The sequence below is a fragment of the Neolamprologus multifasciatus genome, chromosome 7, assembly GCF_963576455.1.
Source record: "Neolamprologus multifasciatus chromosome 7, fNeoMul1.2, whole genome shotgun sequence".
In the NCBI taxonomy this organism is placed as follows: domain Eukaryota; kingdom Metazoa; phylum Chordata; class Actinopteri; order Cichliformes; family Cichlidae; genus Neolamprologus; species Neolamprologus multifasciatus.
In genome coordinates, this window is record NC_140445.1 from 18,460,814 (window position 1) to 18,488,451 (window position 27,638).

The 27,638-nt window shown below is 43.3% G+C and overlaps 1 protein-coding gene across 1 annotated transcript; it reads right to left on the reverse strand.

Moving 5' to 3' along the window:
• Nucleotides 1-1,954: 1,954 nt before the first annotated feature.
• Nucleotides 1,955-26,099, reverse strand: notch1a (notch receptor 1a). The gene is made up of 34 exons (XM_085167495.1): nt 25,828-26,099; nt 24,508-24,589; nt 17,860-18,122; nt 17,418-17,756; nt 16,186-16,308; nt 15,868-16,101; nt 15,620-15,775; nt 15,300-15,485; nt 15,076-15,189; nt 14,395-14,508; nt 14,061-14,294; nt 13,854-13,964; nt 12,478-12,670; nt 12,194-12,339; nt 11,965-12,078; nt 11,235-11,354; nt 10,968-11,120; nt 10,653-10,881; nt 10,350-10,551; nt 10,103-10,256; nt 9,814-9,998; nt 9,139-9,271; nt 8,773-9,030; nt 8,569-8,681; nt 7,889-8,460; nt 7,359-7,799; nt 7,082-7,227; nt 6,754-6,967; nt 6,550-6,634; nt 6,296-6,458; nt 5,870-6,168; nt 5,613-5,760; nt 5,415-5,512; nt 1,955-4,490 (listed from the first exon to the last, which is right to left on the reverse strand). Exons 1-34 carry the CDS (start codon nt 25,883-25,885, stop codon nt 3,228-3,230), a joined length of 7,443 nt encoding a protein of 2,480 aa, XP_085023621.1. The 5' UTR covers nt 25,886-26,099; the 3' UTR covers nt 1,955-3,227.
• Nucleotides 26,100-27,638: the final 1,539 nt, after the last annotated feature.

Genomic DNA, 27,638 nt, shown 5'->3' on the forward strand with positions numbered 1-27,638 from the left:
TTTAAATATTTTATTTTCTCAATTTGTTTTTGCTCAAAAACACAGTGTACTTTATGTAAACAAGGTGTGGTGGCCCTAAAATGTAAAATGTTGGGTAAATTTTGTGTTAATGTGTTGGTCTTAAATAAAACTAAGGTGTAACACTGAATTGATTGACAATTTATAATTTATACTTGAAAAAACAGTCAAATGAAGTGGGGACATTTTTGACCCCTGAGGACCACGGGTGTTATTATGTGCTGCCATTTAAAATTTATAAACGCTTGAAAAAAAACTTTCTCACTAAAGTTCAACATACAGCACTCTTTAGTTAGACAAATAGTCAAAATTATCTAAACAATTAAATATTTTATTTTCTTGTTTTATTTACACTCGAAAACACAGTGTACTTTATGTAAACAAGGTGTGGTGGCCCTAAAATGTAAAATGTTGGGTAAATTTTGTGTTAATGTGTTGGTCTTAAGTAAAACTAAGATGTAACACTGAATTGATTGACAATTTATACTTTATACTTTAAAAAACAGTCAAATGAAGTGGGGACATTTTTGACCCCTGAGGACCACAGGTGTGATTATGTGCTGCCATTTAAAAAATTTAAATGGTTCAAAAAAAAAATTCTCACTAAAGTTCAACATACAGCACTCTGTAGTTAGTCAGATAGTCAAAATTATCTAAACAATTAAATATTTAATTTTCTTGTTTTATTTTCGCTTAAAAAACAGGGTGTATTTTTTGTAAACAAGGTGTGGTGGCCCTAAAATGTAAAATGTTGGGTAAATTTTGTGTTAATGTGTTGGTCTTAAGTAAAACTAAGATGTAACACTGAATTGATTGACAATTTATACTTTATACTTTAAAAAACACTCAAATGAAGCGGGGACAGTTTTGACCCCTGATCACCCCAGTTGTATGGAAATCGGGGGGACATTATGAGGGTTAAGCTTAAGCAAACATAGTGCCAGTTAGCAAAATTATGTACTTAAAAAAAGTATTGCATTATAATGTGACAGCACTGTTGGCACTGGCCTAAACCTGTCTGGTAGGCACCAGGAAGAAAAACTTTCAGCATTGTACATACTCCATATTGTTATAAGTCCACTGAAACTTGAAGAGATGTAAATATGGCTCTCTACATCCTCTAGCAGACCATTACATGGGGAAACCATTTGAATACAAGCGCGCCGATCCACACAGGTGTGCACATGGGTGTTCACTATTCGTAGACTTAAATCACACCTTTCTTGGCTGCTACTTCAAAGCACATTGTGCGCTGTCTGTCCTGCGTGCTGCACAACAACATTCAATATTTAGTATTTACTGCTGTTTACACTTAGCTAGATTAATGCGATGGTGTTGTGTATAGTATGTTGCATTGTTTTGTTTTTTTTTTTTGCTTGTTTTCTATTCTTTTTCTCTCAACAGGTGATCCCGGAGATATTTTTTCTTCCCCCCTTTCTCACTGTCCCTCTCCCCTTCTGTTTTTCTTTTCCTTCCTCTTTCTTTCTCCCTTTCCTATCCCTCACTCATGTCTGTCCCGTCTGTAACAACTGAAAATAAAATAAATAATAAAAACAAAGGTCGATCAAATGGACCAATACGGCAATGCCATGATGATCCATTTGGCAAAATAAATCCATTGGGTATCCTTGTTGGTCTTCAGACAACAATTCTGACGGCTAAAGAACCAAATGGGACAGGCGAAAAAAGAAAAAAAAAAAAAAGAAGAGATGTAAATAATAACATAATTCCACACATAATTTGTGGCATACTTTCAAATCAGCTATAATCTTCAGCAGATTAGCTAGCAAGCCCACTGCATGAATAGCGATAGTAGCAAACACACATTTATTCTTATCTAGTTCAGTTAACATCATGTTACACACAAATGTTTATCAGCAGCCCTAGCAGGCATTTTCTTTTTCAGAAAATAAAGTAAAATTCAGAAAGACACACATTTTAAAGTTTAACAATAGCTTTTATTGAATCAAGACAATTTTTACAAAACATTTTTATTCAGCAAATATTTCTTAGCAAACTACAACTTTGCATGAAGTTTGATTTTGAATTCATTATTTTTTCTTAAAAAAAACACCTTTACCTCTGGATTAGTTTATAAAACGTGACATTTAAACACCTTAAACCACACTCCTTTAAAAGTGCAGGTGATTCTATTAAAACATACAAAGGTCCCAGCTTCCTTCACAATTTCTGCCCCACATTTTTTACAAGAAAATTCACACACACATACACTGCGTTTCAAAAAGCACTGGCACTATTTGAAATTGTGGCAAATGTAACATTTCAGTGTTCTACTACAGGTTTGCCATTTAACACAAAACAGGTTAAACATGTAATCATTGATTTGTGATAAAAGTATGCAATAAAGAAACAGTCCTTGCATCACAAATGACCACAAATCTATTACTCATTGCCAGCCAAGACTGCTATTCAATAGAATAGGCTCAGATTTACTGAGATGATTTATACTCATTCTCAAAAGCAGCTCCCAGCCGACAGGACATAGTTGTTCTGTGCTTTAAGGTCCAACATTTTTAAAGTATTATATCTTTGATACCTTTGCTCAGTTACTGTCTCCACCATTATTTTTTACAGAGAATAGTGTAGCAAGCAACATCATGAAAGGTGATGCTTTATGTACAAATCTGATCAAAGCAGACTCTGATAAGACTTAGTGAAATGTAGTTTAGTAACAAAAATTGTGGAAATTAAAAAGACAAACGAAGTTAGAATATAATTAATACTGAAACTTTAAAATAATCTATAATTTTTTTTAAAAAGTACAAACATAAAGCAACCCAAGGATAAAATCTGTCAAGACCAATACGTCAAAATATTAAAATAAATTGAGTAAATATATCAACAGAAGACAGAAATAAATAGCCAGTGTACACACTCAGGAGCTGTTTTCTGATATACACTCCCTTTTATGAGTTCTAGTCTTCCCATACATAAAAAACAGAACAAAAAAAACCCAAAACAATAAAAATTTAAAAGCATAAATATAAAAACATCTTTATCTTTCAGGTCAAAAAAGCACATAAATAAATACAAAATTACTAAAATTGTTCTTGTCATTAGTATAAAAACTGATAATAGAAAAAAAGAACATGTTCAGTCTTGAAACAAGTTTTTTCTGTGTCTTTCATGGTGAACATTGGATATTTTTTATGTAGTCCACACAAGAGTTCAGTCCATTTTACAAGTTTTTACTTAAACTGGTCTGGGATTAGATTCATCTGCGAGTGGATACTTGTGGGAGGGCTGGAGATGCCCTCTGACCAATCAGACATGTTGGAATGTGGGGAAGAGCTGGACCATTGGTCAGGGGACCCAGGGGAGGGGGTTAAAAATGGGTGGTCAGGCACCTGTAGCTGGTGGCTAGGTGTGTTGTCCATTGGGCCTGAATAGCTGTGCTGAGATGGAGGGGTGAGAAACTGGGTGCCAAGAATCTGGGTCTCCTGCGGCATCACCGTGTGGATGGGCATGGTGCGGCCTGAGCAGTTGTTTTGCTGCATGTCAGATCCATTCAGCTCAACAGTTGGGAAACTCTGGTTGAGGGACTGAGCGGCTGTGGTGTTGTTAGAGTTCTGGTGCTGGAGCTGCCGCGAGTGAGCCTGTTGCATCATGTGAGCGGACGAGCCCAGATGGCTGGTTTGCAGATTCTGGTAGCCCATTATCTGAGACAGGGTGGCAGTACTGACACCATGCAGAGGACCCATCATGTTATGGGTTATCTGTGGTGGTTGGGTGAAGCTTCCTTGCTGGCCTATGCTTGAGTGCATCCTGGAGACCCAATCACACTGCCCCCCTCTGCTACCACCTATAGATGCTGCGCCCTGACTGTTGGGGCTGGACACAGGCAAATGGGAGAGACGGGGTGGGTTAGGATCAAAAGCCATGCAACTCAGATCCTTACCCATGTTCATCTGGCCAGGATGGGAATCTCCATTCCCCTGCAGGTGATTTAAAGACATTGGGGGCGATTGCTGAAAGGGGGAAGCCATGGGAGGCGAGGCAACATCGGAAAGGTAGCCATGGGGTGACTCGAGGGAATCAACTGGTGAGAGGACACCTGATGTGTCTAGCAAGTTACTCTTCCCATCCACTGACTTTTTCTTCTTCAGCCTATTATCTTTGCCGTTGTCCTTTCCTCCTTTTCCACCCGAGCTAGGCTTACGAATCTTCTTGCCCGAAACGTTTGGCTTGAGGTTGCTGAGATAGTCATTGGGGGAGCAGAGAGGTGGGGAGAGGGTGGAGGTGCTTAGGGGTGCACTATGAAGCCCAGGACTCCGGACCACATTGTATTCATCCAGAAGACGCACAATGTCATGGTGCATGCGTTCCTGGGCAATATCTCTGGGCAACTGGTCAAGATGATCAGTGATCTCGCGATTGGCAAAATGCTCCAGAAGAACCTTCGCTGTCTCATAGCTCCCTTCACGGGCTGCCAAGAAGAGCGGCGTTTCTTCCTAAAAAGAAACCAAATATTAAGATTATCATTAGTTAAGGCAGGCCACAATGTCAGTGTAAATGGGGATTTCTGCTTCAGCAGGAATTCTACACCACTGTAACTACAAACCTCTCTGAAGCCCCACGGCATAATCTGATATGCACCTCACTAGAAATGTGACTACACATCACAGTGATGCAGCCCATAACTTTGGTGATTGGCCAACCGGTTCAGTTGATTCCAACTATGCATTTACGGCTGCTTTTTTGCCTCTGTTTTTTAATTTATCAGTGTGAGAATAACAATTACTGAATCAGTATAAGGAATAATAATGATATATTAATGTATCACAGGTGCTCAGATTTTTAGCAATGTAACTTTTATATATCCTGCATTTAATTGGGTAAAACCATTGACATTTAAAAATGTTTTTCATGAGAGATCAGGCCAAGAGGACAGCAGAAATTACAATGAATATAACATTAAATTTATAACAAAACAGGCATTTCTTTTCTTTTTTTTTTGGCACACCACCACCAATGATTTTGGCCACTTACGTAGGTTGCAACAACAATTCACTGTAGACGTCTAGTCAGCAGCTGATAACAGTTTTTTTGTTTTGTTGTTGATCTAACTAACAAATCTCAAACAGGACTTTTATCCAGTGTTTAAGCTGCTTAAGATTGCCTACCTTTGCTGCATCTCTAAGCTGCTTTTCACCGCATCTCATCTTTTTTATGTGTATGACTTATTATACCTGTTGTTCTTATCAAGGATATACAAGTACATGTTCTAGCAGGGAGGTATGCTCTCCTGGGTGGGAATACCCACTTCTCATTAAACAATACTTCATACACTAGATAATCACTTTATCCTTACATACACAAATGTAAGGATAAAGGCTTGTGGAAAACCTCCATTAAATGCATATCATTTCACATACCTTATTATCTTGCATATCTTTGTTGGCACCATTTTTCAGCAGTACCACAGCAGCCTCCACATTGTTTACAGCTGCAGCCCAGTGCAGAGCAGATTTACCTGCAGAGAGTGCAAATTCAGAGTTTATTATCATGACCCCTAGCACAAAAAGCCATTTGTGAAAACTGTAGAGATTGTAGTTTGATAAAACTTTAGCTACCAGATTCATCTGTGGCATTAGCATCGGCATGACAGTTGATAAGTTCTTCAACCATGCCCTCAACTGCTAAACGGGCCGCCAGAATCAATGGTGTTGTTCCATCGTGCATGCGGGCATCAAGATCAGTAGCACGGTTTCGGATTAAAATCTGCAAGGACACAAGACGTTTTCTGTTAAATTAATTTAAACTGTTGGGTCAAACTGGGACAAACATTGTCCTGAAAATAAAATCCTGAGGGGATTTCCCGGGCATTTACCTGGAACACTCCCTGTGCATCTGCTGCCACAGCTGCATGAAGCGGTGTGCGACCCATGTTGTCCTGAACGTTGGCATCTGCGCTGGATTCCAAGAGGCGTTTGGCAGCATCTGAGCGGGCATAGCGGGCAGCCAGGTGGAGGGCAGTCTCACCTGTACGGTCAGTCTGGTTATGGAGGTTGGCGCCCTGGTAAATAAAGTCAGAGATTATTTCTGCCGATGGATCCTCTTCCTCTTCACTGTTGCCATTCTCCAGTCCTCCACCGCTGCAGGAGGCGATCATCAAGGGAGTAAAACCATCTGAAAAGAAGGGGGAGTGGATCAGTGAGTATATAAGCATCTTCAGTCAGTTGTAATTCAAAAGATAATTCATGTTTTATGTTTGTGACACCCTGACAGAGAAATTGTGAGTTTTCCAGTTACACACCTGGTCCTCTGACATTGACATCCATGCATCCATTCTCTATGTCTCCCTGAGGAGGTGTAGGAGCAATGGATTCAATCCGCAGGTCCGCTGCATCCAGATGTTGCTGTGTCCATTTCCTATGATCTGTATGATCACCCAAATCCAACATGGCCTGTTCCTCAAACTGAAAGACACACCAGTTAGTGTCAGTGTTAGTATCAGAGATGATAAAATTTAGAATGGACAGCTTTGGTGCAAAGGAAAACTCTTCTTACCCTGAAGCGCTTGCACTCCGGATCCTCGTCCTCCCATTCATTTTGATTGTCATCCATAAGGTTCATGTCCGAGTGTTTCATTGGCCTATTGAAAAGAGGTTGCAGATTAGAGCACCTACAGCAAAGCAAATACAAGTCAAGGAAATATAGTGACCCACTGCCAGTGCCAGTAACCTTCACATTCCACTTTCAGAGTGCACTTACTTTAAGCCAACAGAATCCTCTCCCAGTGGCTCGCTGCGTTTCTTTTTGCTTGGCTCCGATGCTTTGAATCCTTCAGGAAACCAGAGCTGGCCATGCTCTCGTCGCCGCTTACGGGACACCAGAACACCCAGACAGATGAAACCCAGAGCAGCCAAACCGAGGAAGATTATATACATGGGGTAGAGCTCTGAATCAGAGGGCGTAGGTCTCACACCTGGAATGATTGTTTAAAAAAAAATTATTTTACATGACTGAAATGCATTGTGTTTGTGTATGCATATATATGTATATGTATGGAAAATCTTATGGCTGAAACTGAGACACGTACTTGTGACAGCTTCAATGTAGGGAACATTGAGATTCCCACTGGTGGCCAGTGCTCCAAGGAATGCAGCTACATCTGTGGCACTCTGGAAGCATTCAGTAGACTGCTGGTAACACTGACGGTTGTCAATCTCCAGGTACACCACAGACCTATGAGCAGAGATAGATAGTCACATTAGCATTAACCTTTTTTAGCCTTTTTGTGATGTGAATACAAATCAGTGTAATTATTTAGTGATTAAATGTTAAACATAGCTAAAACTCTCTTTGTTGCGCCCTACCCTTTGATTTGCAAAGGATCCAACTCTCTGCGTTTCCGGGAGCTGACGATGGATGACACACCCTCTTTAACTTGATCCAAAACACTGGCTGGCATCGAAGCCCAGTCAGGCCACCCATCCGCAGAGCGCTTCAGCACATTATGCTTAACAAGGTCTTGCTCATTGCCATAGTAAGGGAAGATCATGGGTTCTCCTTTGGCGTCACGGCGGAACACCACATTAGTGTGAAGGACACTGCTGAGCTCTCTGAGGAAGGCTGAAGAGCGGTTCTTAAGCTCATCTGGTGGGATGTGGACCACAAGAACTAAATGTCCATCAGCCAGTTTCTCTGGCATGTTGTTGGCACAGTCCAGTCCATCCCATTCACATTCTGCGTTGTTACAGCCCTGGTCACAGTGACCATCAGCATAGTGGTCTTTACAATACTGATCATATAGAGGGCTGAAAAACAAAATAAGACTGGGTTAATATTCTGATACCGCCCCACAAATCTTTAAAAAAAATACCCAAGACATTTCTGTGACACTTACTTGCATTGTCCTTCTTGTCCTTGGCAATCAAAACCATCATAGAGACACCCAGGGCTATTACACTGCCCATCACACTTCCCATCATTGAAGTATCGCCAACACTGTAAAGCAGAGGAGCAGTTTTGCCACGGATCATCAAAATTAAGCGAACAGTCTCCTCCATCCCAGCCGCAGGCGTGGTTGTTGCACACTGAGTTGCAGATGTGGTTTCCTGCAAACTCGTCACACTGTGGAATCTCGCAGCTCATCTCCACCTCCGGAGGTGGGGTGATGTCCCGGCCAAACCCGCCAACGAACGAGTAGTCAAGTATATGGCAGAGCAGACCATTGAAGTTGCTAGGGCAGCTACATTGGAAAAACGGAGGGTCTGGAGTTATCTGACAAGTGCCACCATTGTAACAGGGGTTCGAGATGCAGAGGCTGTCAGTCGGAGTCTGGCACTCAGGCCCGGTGAAGGTTGAAGGACACAGGCAGCGTGGACTTAGGTGGCCTGACACACACGTGCCACCATTCCTGCAATTCAGACTCCCACAGGCGCGAGAGTCATACTCGCAGGTGGAGCCAGTGAAACCCTACGGGGGCAGAAATGACACAGACCTTATGATTAGTGTGCTATGCTTTGGTTTTAAAGGACTTTTTAAGTGCTAACATTTAAGTAGATGCTATAATGTTTTACTCACAGGTGGACATTTGCAGACAAAACCATGAGGTGTGTTACTGGCAACAGCACATGTCCCCCCATTTCTGCAAGGTCGCCCTTTGCAGCCATCAAATACCTTGTCACAACGCTGGCCTGTGGCACAGAAGCAAAAAGCATTTGTCAGCTACTTTTAGAAAACATTTAGACTTTTGCTGTACTTTTGCTGCTGATCCACATTCAGTACCTGTATACCCAGTGCGGCATTCACACCGGTAGCTGTTTGTGAGTTGGATGCAGTTGTAGGAGCCTCTGGGGTCACATGGATCTGACAAACACTCATTGACGTCCCCTTCACAGCGCTCACCTACATAACCCGGTGAGCACACACACTGGTAGCCTCCAATGCGGTCCACACACTTGCCATTGTTAAAGCACTTGGGCTCATTAGTGAGTGGGTCTCTGGAGGGGTTGCAGTCATCTAAGTTAATCTCGCAGTGGACACCTATGGGAAACAGATATGTTGGGTTACACACCATGGATACCTAGGTATTCATTTATCAAGTATATTTTTTGGAATGTGTGTATGCACATATGCTAAACTATAAGATACCTTGTGTTCCTCTGGGACACGAGCACTTGTATGTGTTGATTAGGTCGATGCAGGTCCCTCCATTTTGGCAGGGCTGAGACTGACATTCATTTATCTCTTTTGAGCAGTTCACACCATGGTAGCCAGGGACACACTGACAATAAAAGATATTCAAGCATATTTTGTTATTTAAATGAGAAACAAGTTTAGAGGGTTACCAGAAATAATCAGCCTCTTGATGTATCTATTATATCATATTTCAGAGTGACTATTAAATCCATATCAGCTGCAATCCCTTCAGAACAGTTTGTCTTAATGCCAACCAATCACTTGGTGGCTCAGCTGATACCCATATGCATCTGCAAATCACTTTGCAACCCACCTCTATCCCAGCTCCTCATTTAATGCTCTAAATGACTTAATCACTGTTATAACGGTTGTCAGTGATGCCTACTCTGCTACTGCTCTCACTGCTCCCTGGTTTCCATGCATGTTCATGAAAGGGTTGGGAGGTGCCTTACAAGTACCACATATAAAGGAAGTTCCCAGAAAAGAGTCATAGCACCAAATATAAATCAGTGTCCTGGTGACAATGGTTTATCAAGCTGGCTTAGCTGACAGAGTCCTGTCCAGGACTTTATTTAAGATAACTTAAATAAATTAATTCATCTTTAAATTACTCATATATCCTTTTACCTCACAACTGTAGCCTCCTAGATAATCAGTGCAGGTAGCTCCATTTTGGCAAGGGTTGGGTGAGCACTCGTCCACCTGTTCCTGGCAGTAACTGCCAGTGTAGCCAGCTTGGCAGCGGCAATAATGCGTGTTTCCAGCATCCAGACACTGGCCTGAATTCCGGCATAAGTGAGCCACGTCAACACCTACAATCAAAGACAAACGAGGAGTTTCAGAATGTACAAACTACCCACCAGACTATAGCAAATTTACTATCAAAAGCTTCACCTTATAATCAAAATGAGCGTACCTTGCTGTTTAGCTGCCACCTCACAGGAAACACTTGGGATGTCACAGTAGAGGCCAGTCCATCCAGTCTGACACTGGCAGGTGTAAGAGGCCCCTTGCTGCCAACACGAGCCTCCATTTTTGCAGGGAGCAGAGTCACACCAGCGCACAAGATTCTAATTTAGCATAAAAAAAAGAGAGAAGGTACTTAGATGTAGTAAAGAAGCCTAGGCATGTGATAAGACAAATATAAGAATATTTCTCCCTACCTGACAATTGATCCCTGTGTAGCCATGAGGACAGGTGCATTTGTAGGTCCCATAACTGTCAAGACAAGTGCCTCCATTGAGGCATGGCTTGGAGTCACACTCATTGATATCATATTGACAATAGCTGCCTGTGAATCCGGGTAAGCACAAGCAGGTGAAAGTGTTGATTCCATCCACACAGGTGCCGCCATTAAAGCAAGAGCTATTGAAACAAGAAAATAGGAAATGTTAAATCACTTACTTTCCTCTGGGTCAGTTAATCAGAACAGTTTAATAATAACAGATTGTAGTGAGTGGAGCTACCTGTCAGTGCAGTCGTTTGTGTTGATCTCACAGTTGATACCGCTGAAGCCAGGTGGGCAGGTGCAGGTGTAGCTGTTCACACAATCGGTGCAGTTGGCCCCGTTCCTGCACGGGTTGCTCTCGCACTCATTTATGTCCTGCTCGCATCTGCCACCACGAAACCCGGGCGGACAGGTGCATGTGAAACTGTTGATGCCATCGCGGCACAGGCCACCATTACTGCAGGGATCTGAAATGCAAGAAAAAGGAAGTATGATTGCCACTTTCAGTCAAACACAAAGTGGGAACTTAAAAGGCTTTAGATTTGCTTCTTACTTGGTTTGCAGTCATCGATGTCTGTCTCACACTTCTGGCCAGAGTAACCCGGCTGGCACTTGCACTGGTAACCTCCCATGGTGTTGAGGCAAAGGGCGCCATTGCGGCAAGGGCTCTTCACGCATTCGTTGATATCGATCTCGCATGTTTGACCTGAAGGGGAAAAAAAAAAAAAAAGTATTGTACTGTTGGGTAATTATATACTAACTGACTACACACACATTAAGCCAAACAATAAAAAAAAACACTAGCTGGAAAAATGTATACCTTGCCATCCTTCAGGGCAGAGGCAGGAGAAGCTTTGATAATCTTCCGACTCTTTACATATTCCACCATTTTTACATGGCCTGGGACTGCAGGGGGCCAGTAGAGTCTCACAATTTTCCCCTGGTATGACCAAAAAAAACAACATTGATTGAATCACTCTGGCATTACATAGGAGCTCCTTTGAGTACCTAACTGCATGTAATAAAATAAGCACCACAGTTTCAGTGACTGCAAAACACAATTTTAAAAGCAACACAATTTTTTTTAAATTCCAGTTTCCATTCCACTTCCTTATTCATTTCCATGACATCTTAGCCAAACAGGAAAGGCCTTCCTGTTTCCTGCTATTGTTTGTTCATAGACAGGAAACAGGACATGGCGGAAGTGGGACTAGTGCTTGGAGCAGTGTCCGGGTCTCTGCGTTACATTAGCCACAGCGGCCTGTTATTCCAAAAAGCACACACACACACTATTATCCCAGCAAAACAGACGAGCAGATCTTTCCACACAAAGACGCCAAAAACCAGACATCCCTGTCAGTAGCCGCTGGGTGATGTTTTCAAAAACAACACGGAATATAACAGTCTAATCCTTTTTCAGTGGAAACTTGGAAGATTGTGTTCATGCTATCAGACCTGTGCAAACAGCTAAAAGCAGGTGCTAGTTAAATGAACAATCCAGTTAGCAGTTGTAATTCTCACAGTGGGAGATAAGCAGTTACATGTCGTACCGGTGTAAGGCAGCAAACAATTGCACTTGTATCCAGCCACATCATCGATGCAAGTGCCCTGGTTGAGGCAGGGGTTGGAGGCGCACTCATTGATGTTAGTTTGGCAATTAGGACCTACAGCAGTTGGAATTAGAGAACACACTTTGGTTAGATGTTGGCCAACAAGGCTCTCCTCATTCAATCTGTGCGCAAATAAAAAAGAAAAGTGCAGGTAGGGCCGAACACTGACCTGTGAAGCCAACTCGGCACGTGCAGTGGTATCCGCTGGTCATATCCTTGCAGGTTCCTCCGTTCATGCATGGGTTGGACTCACATTCATTGTTATTGATGTCGCAATTTTGGCCACTCCAGCCAGAGTCACAGGTACATTTGTATCTTTAGTAGAAAGGCTTGTCAGTAATTGATATATATATATATATATATATATATATATATATATATATATATATATAAATATATAAATATATATGTGTGTGTACTTTTTTTTCTCATAAAACCTGGATCCCTACTCACCCATTAAGAAGGTCCTGGCATCTGCCATGTATGCAGGGGTTGCTGCTACACTCGTCAACCTCGGACAAACAGGTGGCATCATTGTATCCCTCTGGGCACAGGCAGGTGAAGCTATTGATGCCATCCACACATGTGCCTCCATTGTGACAGGGGTTGATGGCACAGTCGTCAATGTTGATGTTACACATTGCTCCTGTAAGACAGTAAATCTGGTTTTAAGGACAGTGTTACAAATGTTTCTGTTGGATGAACTGAAGTGATCAATAACTAAGCTAGCCATTATCGAAGCCAAACAGCTGGATACTCCCATGTGATATAATTTAAGGCCTTACAGTTTGCTCACTGAGATAATCTTTGCAGGGTTTTTTTTTTTTGCATATGAAAAACAAAAAGACAAACTCCCCCAATATTCAACAAATACAATGTGCGCCAAGCCTGGTGGCCCCTGGAGGCTCTTTTACCTCTCCTACATTGATTGAATAGGGCCCTGTTGAATAGGCAGAAGGAGCCCTTCAGCTGAATCACAGAGAGGGGGGAGCACACACACACACACACACACACACACCACCCCCATCCAGGAGACCTAACCTCACCCAGGGCTGTTTACAGGGACAGAAGGCCAGACTTATTTCACACACGGCTGAGTAACAATTAACCCCACCCCCCCTTTCTGATCTCGTACCCAATTCCCTCCTCCTATGCTCTTCATCAGTCAGGAGAGGAGGGCCCAACTGCCTGATCTTCAGTTACAATAGTCCTCTGTCCCTCTGTGTCTCAGTCCTGCCGTGCCCTCTACACTCAGCACAAAAGGTTTTGGTTTTTTTTTTGTTTTTGTTTTTTTTTGGGGGGGGGGGGGGGGGGGCAGCCTTCACATCCACACACACACGTTCCCCCTAACCACACATCCATCCCTGGTTTTAGCACAATCACATAACCACTACCAGTCAGAACCGGATCCATGTGACCTGCATGGTCTATTTGTTAAAGAGTGCCTGTCACCAAAGTTTTGTATTTTAGTGCATTACAGGTTGGCTTGCTTAGTAAATCAAGTGTTAACTGGCTTGTCGTGCAGACACACTAATAACCATCAGATATGTGATTAAAGGACAGCCTCTCTTTTCCTTTCAAAGTATCAGTTTACAGAGTCTTTGCAAGCTCAACGTCACAATCTTTTCAGACGGGAAACAAAGTCAGTGCTTTGTGTGTGCTGTGTGCATGTATCAGGCTGTGTTCCCTTTCTCTTCTCCTCCGTCCCACATAGGCAACATGACACCATTGTTCCACAGGAATGGGTCCGCCAGCCACCTGTTCTATCTGCCCCTCCCAAAGCTCAGGTGACCACCCCCCTGCACCTGTAAACTCCACCCAGCGCTCACCTGTGTAACCGGGCTCGCATGCACATTCATAGCCATTTATTTTGTCGATGCACTTCCCGTAGTCACAGGGCTTACTCTTGCAGTCATCCAGGTTCACTTCACAATTGAAACCTGTAGATCAGAATATACATAAGGGGCAGAAAAAGGTGAAGAAAGTGCAGGCATATTTCACTGGAAGAATTTCAAAGTATAATATTAATGTCTCACCCGCAGTGCCTTGTGGGCAGGAACAGATGTATGTATTCTCCCTGTCCTGGCAAATGCCGCCGTTCTTACAGGGCTGGCTTAGACACTCGTTGATATTAGTTTCACACAAGCGGCCAGTGTAGCCTGGGCGGCACTGACAGGTGAAGGAAGCCAGGCCATCCCTGCAGGTGCCATAGTGGCAGGGATTGGAGTAGCACTCATTGATGTCAATCTCACAGTGCTGCCCTGTGTATCCTGTAATGTAGGAGAACAGCTTTAACACCCGCAACTTTTTTTCTAAGAAAGACAAACAAGATTATGCAATAAATTAGAAGAAAGGATTAGTCTGGTGTACCTTCAGCACATTCACAGGTGTACTTGTTGGGTCCATCAGTACATTTAGCTCCATTCTTGCAGGGTGTGCTGGCACACTCGTCAACGTCCACCTGACAGAGACTCCCTGAAAAGCCTGCAGATGCATTTTTTTTTTTAAAAAACGAGAATTAAACTTCTTTTAATATTGAAAGGAAAGATATTTGCAGAAATGCAGAAAATTGCTGAAATTTGCATCTAAAAAAGGCCACGTGGTGCTGAAAGTCCTAACAAATCATTCCACAACACTCCCTTCACCCCTCCTTTTTCGGGCTCTTACTGTGCAGTGAAATCTTTCTTTCAAACTACATCACAATAGTCCACAGCTTACCAGCTAAAAACCAATCCCTACCCCCCCAATTCTGGCGCTAAGCTCTTACACAAACTCTCCAGCCCGCCAAATATGCTAATGTTTCTGCAGCCCTGTCTGTTCTGTCCAGCACACTCGTAAATGCTTCACTGACACTATTAGAAGAAGTAAATCATTTACGTTCAATCGGGGGACTGCATGCACGGCACTCATTGACATATAGTTAATGATCCACTCTTTTATACCCTCTTTTCTTAGCTCCCATTGTCTTGCCAAAAAAGAGGAGGGTTAAAATGATACCATGGAAGCAATTTTTGTGGCTGTTTTTACTGTAGTAATCAGATTATTTCTCACCTTTGGGGCACTCGCAGTGGAAGGAGTTGATCTTGTCAATGCACTTGCCATTGTTGAGACAAGGTTGGCTGGCACACTCATCTGTGTTGATGTGGCAGAACACACCCTCATATCCTGAAATGGGAGTTATAGGTCAGGTCACGTTTCTTTTCTTACCACAAAGTAAAGGAAAAAAATGTGTCAAAAGAAAAGTAGTCTTCTTGTATTACAAACCGATGCTTTACCTGGCATGCAGATGCAGTGGAACCCTCCAATCTGGTCCAGGCAGGTGGCATCATTGTGGCAAGGATTAGACATGCATTCGTTGACATCCATCTCACAACGAGGCCCTTCATACCCTTGGAGGCACTTGCACTGGAAGGAGCCCTTTGTGTTGAGGCAGCGACCGCCATGCTCACAGGGGTTGGCACCTAAAACATTAAATATGCAAATTGTAATAAATAAATGTAATAAATCAGTTCTGCATGTTAACTGCAAAGAAGCAGAATCATCAGAGGGTTGTAATCCAAACTAAAGGAGACAAACTGGTAGCTTAATAACATACCCAGAGAGCACTCATCGATATCCAGGTTGCAGGCCGATCCAGTGTAACCTGGGGGACAGGTGCATATTGCCTTGCCATTGACTGGGTTGGTGTCGCAGTTGGAGCCCTTCTGGCATGGGTTGCTGATGCAGGCATCATCAAGGTGGCACAACAGACCTGTAGCCATGGATGTGTTATATTTTACTCACTAAACATTAAGATCATGATATGTCTGCATAGCATTCACAGAGGGGTCACAAGAGCCATACCTGTGCGTCCATGGGGGCACTCGCAGAAGAATGAGGCCACGCGGTCGTGGCAGGTGGCACCGTGGTGACAAGCTGCACTGGCGCAGTCATCAATGTTCTCGCTGCAGTCGTCGCCGGTCCACCCATTTACACAGACGCAGTGATAGCCACCATGCGTGTCATGGCATGTCCCGCCATTCTGACATGCATTGGGCATCAGCTCGCACTCGTCCACATTTTCTGTGCAGTATTGACCTAAAAGAGAAAAAAAAAGTTGGTATTTATTATCATAAAATGTTATTGGATGATTTTTTTTTAAAGCCTTTAAGTGAAAGGTACCTGTGTAATGAGGTGGGCATCGGCAGTTGTAGGTGTTCACCCCGTCCACACAAACACCACCGTTCTGGCAGCTGTGGCCTGGACAGTCATCGATGTTGACCTCACAGTTGTGGCCTGTGAAGCCTGTTGGATTGGCGTGGGGTGAGAACAAACGAGTCAAAATGTAGAAAAGCTCTTGCGACACTTGATTAAGTGGTAATCAGACCTTTCCTTCCTGCATAAAAATAGATATATATCCTCGTGGCAGAGCACAGCCTGTCCCCTCTGTCAACATCAAAGGCTTGTGTGGGTGTTTTATAGGCACAATAGCTCCGCTTAACAATCAACCCACAGCTCCACAGGTGCCTGTACTGGTGCGCTATCTAAACGCATTCCAGCAAAGACACCCGCAACTGGCACGCAGCGCGACTTAAAACTTCAACACACAACAGTTATTCATCCGCATGTCCAAACAACGGGCTCTGTGCTGACCACATAATGAGACAAAAACACAGGCAAGTGAAAGCTTGATCCAACCACCCTTTTATTTTAACTGATGTGGTTTGCTAGGGATAAGGAGGTAATACTTTCCATAAGAGTCTGCAATGTACACTGCTACTACTCCAAAGTAAGATTGTGACCTTTGGAACCAACTGTGACCTTCTATGAAAAATTATACAGTACTTTCTAATAAAAATTAGAAAGCATGGTATGAATAATTTAAACATAAGTACTGTATAGGTTTGATGCAAAATCCCTAATTGTTTTTTCTCCTCTTTATTTCCCCACATCTACACGTATGTATTGTGTGTGCACTTTCTACACATCTGGTGTCCTGACTCTTAACAGAAGTTACCACAACATTGCGCAATAAATGTGGCAGACAGGCTGGCAGTGTTGATGTGAAAAACAAGATATTTTTGCGAGTCTGTGACCTCGTGAATAGGGTGTGTAAATCTATAGGTTTGTGTGCATGTGGGTTTCTCTGCCATTGTAGGGGCTTGCTACCGATTATCAGAAGGAAACGTCTGTGCAACTGCATCCTGCCTATGCAGGCTGGCAGAGAGAGAGGGGAAGAGCGGTGATTCCAGATTACTCCACTCCACCCAATCAGATTTTACTACAACAACAGGCTGGTTTGTAGGTCAACTGATGTAACAGGAAAAACAATTGTGTGTTTTGTTACCACACTAACCATCCACAACTCCACGTGGCAGCTACCATTACTCTGTAAATTCATGTTTGTGCCATACCTGGAAGACAGCTACAGTCGTAAGCGGTGTCCCCCTTCTGGACGCAAGTGCCTCCATTCTGGCATGGTGACGGGCTGCATGGCAGATAGGGGTTCTCGCAGTGCTGGCCTGTGTACTCTTGAGGACAACGGCAGTGGTACGAGCCCACCTCATTCACGCATACGCCGCCATTGAGACAGGGAGAGGGAGTCTGGGCACACTCGTTCACATCCTGCTTGCAGGTTTGACCAGTAAAAGCGCGTGGGCATTTGCAGATGTAGGTGGATTCTAAGGCTGAGCACAGGCCACCATTTGCACATGGATTGGAAGCACATGGGTTGGCAGCCTGGCAGGTTTTACCTGGAAAGTAACACAGTAAAAGTGAAATAATCATAAAAAGGGCTTAAAAGAGGGGCAAAAAATTTGTAGTCACGAAACAAGTTTTGAACATTTCCATACATACCAGACCATCCAGGTGGACAGTCGCAGCGGTAGGCATTGAGGGCAATGAGATGGCATGTTCCTCCATTGCGACAGGGGGAGCTCATACAGGCGTGGTTGGTGGGGGTCAGGCACAGTCGGTCAGTGAAACCCAGGCGGCACACGCAGCGGAAATCGAACGTGTTGCTATGGGAAACAGCACGGCATTCGCCACCGTTGCGGCATGGCGAAGGACTGCAGGGATTTGGATACTGGCACCGGCTGCCTATGTAGTCACTGGGACACCTGGGAACAGACAGCGAAGAGAGGGAGCAGCAATGATTAGAAAAGCATGACTTTTTTTTAGCATGGGAACAATTATCTAAACAAAAGGGGAGTAAAAGGAGGGGTTTGATGTGTAAGGGGGAGGTGTAGAAGGGAACTAAAAGTTTCCCGCCCAACAAAGTCCCACTGCAGTGTGACAGGGATAACATGTTGTTCTAATGCGTCTCTCTGGATTAGCTTCCCTCAGAACCTTGAAAATACATTCTGCCGGGACAACAGACGCCACAAAATAGTCTAGCAGTCTAACAGCCTGTTCCCATCTACCTTTCGCCCCCATGCTGTCCATACTCATCCACAATGACCGTAGAGATCAAGGGGAATGTGCCGCTCATGGATGACTGATATGAAGCTCTGCATTCAGGCCCTAAGCCTGCTTCCCTCCTATCCAGACCAAGGACTGTTACTGCTAAGTCACACAGCTCAAAGTGGCTGGTTAGTTGAACAAATTCTCTTATAAATTTCACAAAGATGGGTTCTGCCCACTGTGGTTACAGGGTGTTTGTAAAAAAAAAAAATCAATACATTTTGACCAAAGAGTACAAGAAATTGACTGTTTTAGCATTGTGCTAATGAAATGCACAGACATTATTTGATTTGCAGCCCGTACATAACACTGCAGTCCCATCTGTCACGTGAGGGAGCATTTAAAGTCACCAGAAAAGTGTTTACATTTGAATTGGGAGGCTTGTGTGACTGTGTGTAGCTGTGACCTGAGTGTGTGAGTGGTTATGTGTAAAGGAGGGCATCTGTTGGCCTCCTAGTATCTCCACAGGGAGCAGGTGCGCATGTTAATGAAGGCAGCTGTTGGTCAGGACTCCTTCTCCTCCCCCATCCTCGTGTCCCCTCCTCCTTTCCCCTTCCTCCTCCCCCTCCCTTCTGTCCCCTTCTCAGACAGGGGTGCTGACAACGCCAACCTCTCCTCCGGGGACATAAAGAACCCATGTGAAGTCAGCTGTTGCAACTTCTGTGCCTCCAAACCACAAGACTTATTCTTAATTCCTCTCTTCCTTACCTGTTCCCTTTTTTTTTTTGTTTATTTCCCTTTTCACATAAAGTATTTCCTTCTAGTTTTCTCTACTTTAGCTCTCATTCAGCTTACCATGGGGAAGGTTTTTAAGCTTTCTCATTTTTTTCCTTTTAAAGGGACATTTTTCTTTTAAACTCGTAGCTGTTTCTCTTTTGCAGATTTCCCCTTGTGTTGCACCGGATTGTTCAAAACTCTATTGTTGACTTAGATAGGTGAGACCAACAGGGAGTTTTTAGCAGGGCCTCTACAGGGAGTCCAGACAGTTGTAATTGGCGCAAGATTGTAAAAGCATTTGAGGTGACTTTGAAGTCACCGGGAAAACACACTGAGTGAATTATAAAGGTAATTCACTGCTGAGGTACAAAAATCTCACCCACTATGATAAAAACGAGGTGTTAATAATGGTGTGTGTCATCCTGTGTGTGTGTGTGTGTGTGTGTGTGTGTGTGTGTGTGTGTGTGTGTGTGTGTGTGTGTGTGTGTGTGTGTGTGTGCGTGTGTGTAGTTAACTCCCACGCAAACTGACTGTAATAGACCTTGTTTGTCCTGAAGTCAGAGATAAAGATCCACCCACACGCTGAAAAGACCAGCAGCACACACCACGGCAACAGGTCTCTCCCAGCGCTGCAATGTCCCCTCAGGCCAGAGCAGATGCTTCCCCGACCTCTGACCCTAAACACTTTTGTGACTGTGGGACAGCCCCTTTGCCTTCTCTTCCCTCTCTCCACTCTCCCTGCTGGGCCTGATCTACCATCTGTCACTCTGGGGGTGACTTTATGCTCTGACACAAAACGTGCCCAACTGTGCGCTGGAAATGCCACCGCTGTGGAAAATGTCATGTGAAATGACTGAGGGTGTCATACAGTAATCAACAGCATGTATTATGTTGTCAGTCTTGGTTTTGCCTTTCATGATACTTGAAAATGTTCCAAGATCACTGACTATTTCTCTTCTCTCTTTTGATTTTCACTCGTCCTTTTGTCTTTATTACATATTTGTTTCTGCCCTTTCCTCCTCATTTGCTTTGTCTGGTTAGTTGATGTTCCCTTGAATGTGTCTCATCATTAGCCAAGATGTGACCCCTGGGGTCCACATCTGCTAGTAAAACCAAGAGCGGAGCAATGTAGCCCAGCTAGAGAAAATGAGAAATGCACTGGATTTGGAAGCCTCTCAAATCCCACTACAGCAATAAAATCCATGAGAGAGAAACACTGTTATATTAAAAGGGTGTATAATAGTCATACAAAGATTGTGCACTCTCAGGCTGTTGAACCTAAAAAGGGCTAAACTGCATAAAGTGTTTACTAAACATTGAATCATGCTCTTTTGGTTCGGTAAAATGTGCATTATTGTTTGGAAATCAAACCACCTTCCTAAACAAAAAAATGACTATCTACAAGTAACATATATCTTCAAAAAAGGGGATCTTAGAAGAATCATTGGACAATAATAAAGCGGTTTCTGTTCCACTCTCTAAAATCAGTGAAGTTGGTAGAGGCGGTCAGAATGAGAAGAATTTGGCACCTGTCTGAATAACAGCACAGCCTGACATTGAGCTCACTTTCATTCATAAAACTACGGTAAACAGCCGATGGCATAACTCTGATTCCGTGTGTGTGTCATGCACCTTGTTCTGCTGCACTCACTTAACAACGCTGTAAAAACATCCCAGCTCACGATCAAAACCAGGAAAAACACCTGCCTGCCATTCCACCTCTTGTGATGATTATCAGTGAAAGCCGATGGAGTAGTCTGGAGTCTATTACTTCAGATTACCATCAAGTCAGGTGGGCACAAGTGTGTTACCACAACATATTCATTCATCATTACTTGTTTGGTCGCTATAAAGGGTGACTCACATTCTAACCAGATAACATTCCCCCCCATGCACATGCAATTACTAGAAAGATCAAGACACGTGCACACATTTTCTGACTTATTAGAAGAGTTATTTCATTTGATAACCTCTACTGCTAGATATGAACTTTCAACACCCACTAGAGTGACACAGGCCCTTATTGCTCTGCTCTGACAGCATCGCTTTCAATCTCCTGCTTTGAAGGTTTCCAGATCAGTCTCCAAAGTAGGTGTGAAAAAATATGTCTTTACATTATATATGCAATGCGTTCTCTTCTGGGAGTTATATATCTGAAAATTGCACATCAACTTTGCTTCCAAAGTTGATGTAAGAAGATGGGACCTTTTTTCCCACCAGCCTCTTTCAGTGCTATATCATGTGGCCCCTGGCATCTGGGGAATGGGCCCAACCAGGGGAGTGGCAGCATTAGAGCTTAAACCCCAAATAAAAAGGCAACACCAGCAGGCACCTTAAACCCACTAAGCACTTGTATGCCCCTGATTCAGGGAGCTGAGCTTTTATAGAGACCTTCCTGGTAATCCTATAGGAGGACAAAAGAAGAGCAGCATTCTTAGAGGAAGAGTGTAAAAATCATTTCAGGTTGTGACTGAGACGCATTATCGTCAATAAACAACACCATACAGCTCCCTCTACTAGCTACATCACATTAAGTGAAATTCTCTCGTCTGGTCTATTTCTGTCAGTGCAGTATTCGAGACATGTGGGGCGACAGTTGAGATGTTTATTCTTAACACTTATCTCTGACCAAATCAGCAATAACAGTGAGTCTGTCACGTAAAGGCCACACCGAGGGCAACAACCTTTTAACCTGACTTTGCCCCCATTACAGTCTGACAAATGGAAACTAAATTTGACTCACGCTATGCTTGTGCCCTCAAACTTTAAAGTTGCCTACATTAAAAAAGACTGCTGCAGCTTCGTGGGAAACAGGAAGCCCCAGACCTTGAGATAACCTCTTAATTCACAGAATCGCAACCGAGTACTTCCCCACTGCAGACACTCGTTGCTATTTCCGTGTCCAATATCGCCACAATTTACATAAACTCTCCGACTTCCCATAAAGTTACTCAGTCTTTTAATGTAAAGAGATTTGTCTTCAATCGAGGAAACAGCATTAAAGGTTTTAAAGCTGGTTCCCCTTTGCTCCTTTTGAGTGTTTCGATTTTCTCTGGAGGTGTATGCTGTCACACACATTAAGACCACATTCTGGTTCCATTTTTAAAACCAGCATGAGAACCTTACTATCTCAGCCAATCAGTCAACCACACAGTTAGCTGTTATATTTCTTTTAGCTAAATCTAACCTTACTCTACCAAGCTGACTGCTGTGATTGTAGAATGAATTAAAGCTACCATCTTTAGAGGTTTTGACTCTTGTTGAATTTACAGTTTGTTGGGGTTAAAAATCACCTTAAAATCCTTCATTTGAATATCAGCTTGGGAAAAAGCAGATTCCAGTGAATGCAACATGAATAAAGAAGACAAATCTAATCCTTTTCCTGATTTCCTAAAGGTATGAAGTAATATTGGGGGAGGGAGGAAGGGTGTAATGTTGTTCATCATTGTCGGCATGTGATTCTCTTGCACTCGTGAGAACTGTGCCGAAAAGAGGATTCAGATCTGTCTTAACCACTCAAAACTGTGCCACCATATGCTGCATAACCACAAAGCAGAACATGATTCAGTGGTATCTCCAATAGTTGGCTCTGTGGGTTTGATGTGTTTTAACCTGCTGACCTTCCCCTAAACATCACGTGAGGGTGACCGCACAATTTAGATGCCCTCAGCTCAACTCCACCACTGCTTTCCTTTTTCTTGTCACAGTGCAAGCATCCCCTCCTTTCTAACTCAGCGGACTTTCCACCTATGTGTCAGCAGCACAAAATTTAAAAGCGAATTTGATGTGACACAGCATGGCACAAAAACATGGACCACTGCTGGAAGATTCTCTGCTACAGACACATTGCCTTGACCCCCCGAATCTCACAGTGTCCCCATGACTGATAGCTTCTTAGCTTGGCAAGGATGAATGATGAATGAGAGGGAAGCCAGGAGGAAGAGAGAGCGCGGGTGGGTGAAGTGATGCTCTTATCCTGTCTGTTTTTAATTGGACTGAGCAGAGATGAATAACACAATAACAGCTTTGTGGGATCGGAGGGTGGAGAGAGTTTCTGTGTGAGAGCGTGTGCACACGTGCAGGGCGCTGTGTGTGACTGTGTGCGTGTGCAGAGCGTGCAGATTCACATATTGTGAATTGGTGCCCCTGGGCTACTCGCGTAGGTCCTTCAATAGCTCTCTCTTGTCCCCGCAGACCAGAGGAGAGCCTGCCATGATCACATGCCCCAGGGCAAACCAGGCCACCTCTGAGTTTCTTTCAAGAGGGGAGAAAAAATAAAGTGACGCCACAAGTAAAAATCACACATAAAGATGCTTTCAGAAAGCATCAGTTTCCAACTCAGACCAGATAAAAGTTGGTGTCATTATATTAAAATTTACAGGAAGGTCAGCTCAAGGGAACATGTTTGCATATTAAAACGTCTCACCCAAAAACATCAATCCACACTCTAAACAAACAGCCCCACAATCTGCCTCCCTGTCTATTCCCACTTGTTCGCCCTCAAATTTCTGCACTTTATTCCAATTAATCTCACTCTCTTGACATCCAATCCAATTACATTTCCCAGCCACCTGGCTTTCAAATGGAGATCACAAGCGGGTGAGGTGGGGGTGGTTGGGGGAGAGAGCCATTCAAAACGACGGAGAGAAGCCTTTTGGAGGAGGGATGGGGGGGGGGGGGGTATGGCAGGGGTTTGGTGTGTGTTGTGGTGTTTGGGGTGGCTGTGGCATGATGGGAAGCCCCACTCAGATTAGTCACACAGCATTATTCTGACTGCAGGACAATGGGTGACGGGCGGCGGGCGAGCCCCAGCTGTCGCCCATGAAAGAGCAGAAAAACAAGATTTAGGACTGGACGCGTCCTCTCACTTTGCTGGGCGAAGGGGGACTTGCATTCATTAAGGGGCTGATGATGGGTGGGGGGGCTTTGTGTGTGTGTGTGTGTTCGGCCTCCTCTTTCTCATCTCCCCAGCACTCTGAGGCTGCTCTCTCTTTTCATTTCTGCACTCCTTTAAAGTCTTTTCTTTTCAGGGAATGTGTGCAGAGAGCAATGCAGCTCTCGGAGGGGTACAGGAGCACAGCAGCCCAGAGGAAACTTAAGGGCCTCTGGTTGCTGAGCAGAGAGACCGCTCAAAGGCTGGAATTAAAAGGGGGAATATGTGGCCTCTTTTTCTTCCCCACCCGTAAAGAAGTACCACGATTGCCCCACAGTGCACTACTACAACCATACATGCTCCAAGTAACACACAAAAAAGATAGCTATGGTGTTTCCTCACTGCCCGCAGCAGCATCTTCATGTGTTGCTTTCAGGCTCCCTGTTACTTACTTGCATTCACCATTTCCGTTTGGGGTGGCTTCACATCTTCCTCCATTAAGGCATGCCTCAGTGGGTAGAGAGCATTTAAGACCTGTTGAATGCATAAACAAATATATAGATCAAAACATGTTTTACCCAGCACAGTTTCTCTGTGCACACTGGGATTAATCGGAAATGAGCACACTGGGATTAATCGGGATTAAGCTGCAGGTGAAATCATGAGGGAATTATTCAGCAGTTAAGTTTTGTTTTTTGTTTTTTTTGTTTGTTTTTTAACACAGCTTTATTAGCAAATTTTAATGCACACGCGTCGTGATTTTTAATTTGATTTGTTCCACAAGTGTCCGCAGGGGATATTGGGAAGCCTGTTCGTGGACACTGGTGAGGCTAGAAGCGCGTGGTGCGTGGCTTTTTTTTTTTTTTTAATTCAGGGGAGGGGGCTGTGGGGGGGGGGGGGGGCGCACGCTTTTGCGGGGAGAGCGCAGCAGCTGCGGGGCTCAGATGCGGAACAAAAGAAATCGTGGTGCAGCACGAGCCATAAAACACTCTCCTCGGGTATTGTTTACCGGGCAGACGGGAATAACAGCACCTCCTCCTCCTCCACCCCCCGCCAACCCGGGACTCACAACACTCTCCCACACTTGTAGACAAAAGGTGCTTGCACCCCCCCCCCCCCCCAAAAAAAATAAATCCGCGTCCCTCCGCACCAACTTCCATTATTTCATATTTTACATGAAAGTGTTCCGATAACAGCTTACAAATAGACAGTTTATTGTCTAACACTCTAAATATCGTTTTTTATAAAGCATTAAAAAAGATTTGTTGATAAAATTCTTGATATAAATTTAGAGTAAGAAAACAAATTAAATGTTGTGTTCAGTTAGTTAGCTTTTTTTTTTTTATAGCTTTTAATCGTGGTTCCATCATTGCTGCATCTACCGCATAAGCTCAGCTGATTTAGTGTGACTGCTCTGCAATGAGCGGACAAAATAGCTCGCGACATCTTCATTTAGCGCACACCGGGGGAGTCAGCCAAGCGCACCGCAGCTTCTGGTTTCTTCACTTTCCCACGGCCAAGAGAAGCTGGAAAACTTTCATCGACATTTATTTATGACACTTTTTAATACTCCGATCATAATTATACAGCATCACGTTTAAATGACTCAAATCAGTTTAATCGAGTGTCTTTCTCTTCCTCTTTATAATTCGCAAACTTCTCTAAAGCCCACTTTAATTGTTCCGAATATCACAGATAAGTCTCGGTCGTGCTCTGTGGAAATGCACGCTCAAACATAAATAAATACATAAATAAATAAATAAAATGTTTACCTTGTGCGATGGCGATTGCTGGAATCAGAAATGTTAGTTTCACAAAGAAACGATACATTCCTCCTCTTCAACTTCACAAATGTTGTTGACTCCCGCGTTGGGTTCGCATAGATCCGCAGCTGATGAATCCAGGTGTTGTCTTGAAATAAATATCCAAGAAAAAAAAATATGGAGGTAAATCCAACAGCGAGAGATGGGTGAGAGAAAGTCTTCAGCTGGACTCAGTTCATAGATGTTAACCTGCTGCCTTCCGAGTTCTCAATGAAATCGGTGGGCAACTCTACAAGTTCCTCCCACTATTCCTCCACCCCCCCCCTCCTCCCACACAGGACGAAATCACGCTTCCTCTCTGGGGGGGAAGAAACAGTGTCCCTCTCAAAGTAAACTTAGTGTAAACAGCAGCACTTTATAGGGATTTTTAACCATTTTCTTTGCTTCATTAAAGCTTGCATCTACTTCCTAGCCTGCCAAAGAAACATACTTAAATTTTCACTCATAATAAATTGAGACAATTAAAATCAAGATACAGGATAACCATTTAATTACTAACATTAACCTTTAAAGACAGCCAAAATGGCATTCAACCATAACAGTAACAGAAATCAAATTATAATGTAATACCATAATAGTATAGTATAATATACCATATACTATATACTTGGTAACAACACATAATGTATGTATGTTGGAGCAGCAGTTTATCGGCAGCTGAGAGGAAGAGGTTGGATAAACTTATCAGGAAGGCCAGCTCTGTTCTGGGATGCACCCTGGACCCAGTACAGGTGGTGGGAGACAGAAGGACTCTGGCCAAAATAACATCTCTGATGGACAGAGTCTCCCACCCCATGCATGTAAATGTTGCTGAACTGCAGAGCTCCTTCAGTGACAGACTGCTGCATCCTAGATGCATGAAGGAGCGTTTCCGCAGGTCCTTCCTCCCTGCAGCTGTCAGACTGTACAATCTGAACTGCTCCCAACAAACATAGATGTTTACATCAATGCTGTAACTGCAATAAGTTAGTTAATTAACCAATTCGCACTACAACCTGGTTTGCCTCTTACCTGTAATTATTTTTTATTTAATTTAATAACTGTATAGTACTCTCTGTTTATAGTAACCATTGTCCTTAATGTAAATATGTAAGAAAAATTGTGTATGTTTCTGTTCCGTGTCTTGTGTACTGTTTGTAGTATATTTGTCTTTTTGGCTGCTGTTACAACCAAATTTCCCCTTGTGGGACAATTAAAGGATTATTCTATTCTATTCTATTCTATAATTAATCCAAATGTACATAAGAGTATACTGAGGTTGTAATGGCATATTTCTACTGTGTGGTGCTATTGCTTTGATTAATATATCAAGAAAAAAGATCTGAGTGTTTCCCCAACACTCAGCACCTTTATTTGACAGCTAAAGTTGCCAAAAATATACAAAAAATTAATTAAAAAAAAAAAAAAAGTAAATGTTTACAGCCTAGTCTTATAAACAATTTTTTTTAAAAGTGATATGTTTGCTTTATAGGGGGTGTTACACACAGAGCACCGTGTCTCAAGCCACTCCAAATTTCTTTGCCAGGTAAAGGGGACATTGTTTGTTTGCTTGGAGTTTGTGTGCGTGTTTGCAGTGTGCAATACTGCAAATTGTACTGCAACTACAGCACCAGTATTGCAGCTGATACTGATACTTTTAACCCATAAACACATTTTATGTAGGAGAGAGCTGTGTGTCCTGATTTACGAGATGAACCATCATCAAGTTGGTTTTTACTTTCCACAATAATTAGCTAACACGAGTAAAACACACCTTTCAG

Coding starts and splice junctions, on each gene's coding strand:
- notch1a (XM_085167495.1), bottom strand. CDS start 25,885: ATGTATCGTTTCTTTGTGAAACTAACATTTCTGATTCCAGCAATCGCC. Junction 8,682..8,772: donor ATGCCGCACTGGGTATACAG/GTACTGAATGTG, acceptor TCTGTGCCACAG/GCCAGCGTTGTGACAAGGTA. Junction 7,800..7,888: donor GGACAAGAAGGACAATGCAA/GTAAGTGTCACA, acceptor TTTGTTTTTCAG/CCCTCTATATGATCAGTATT.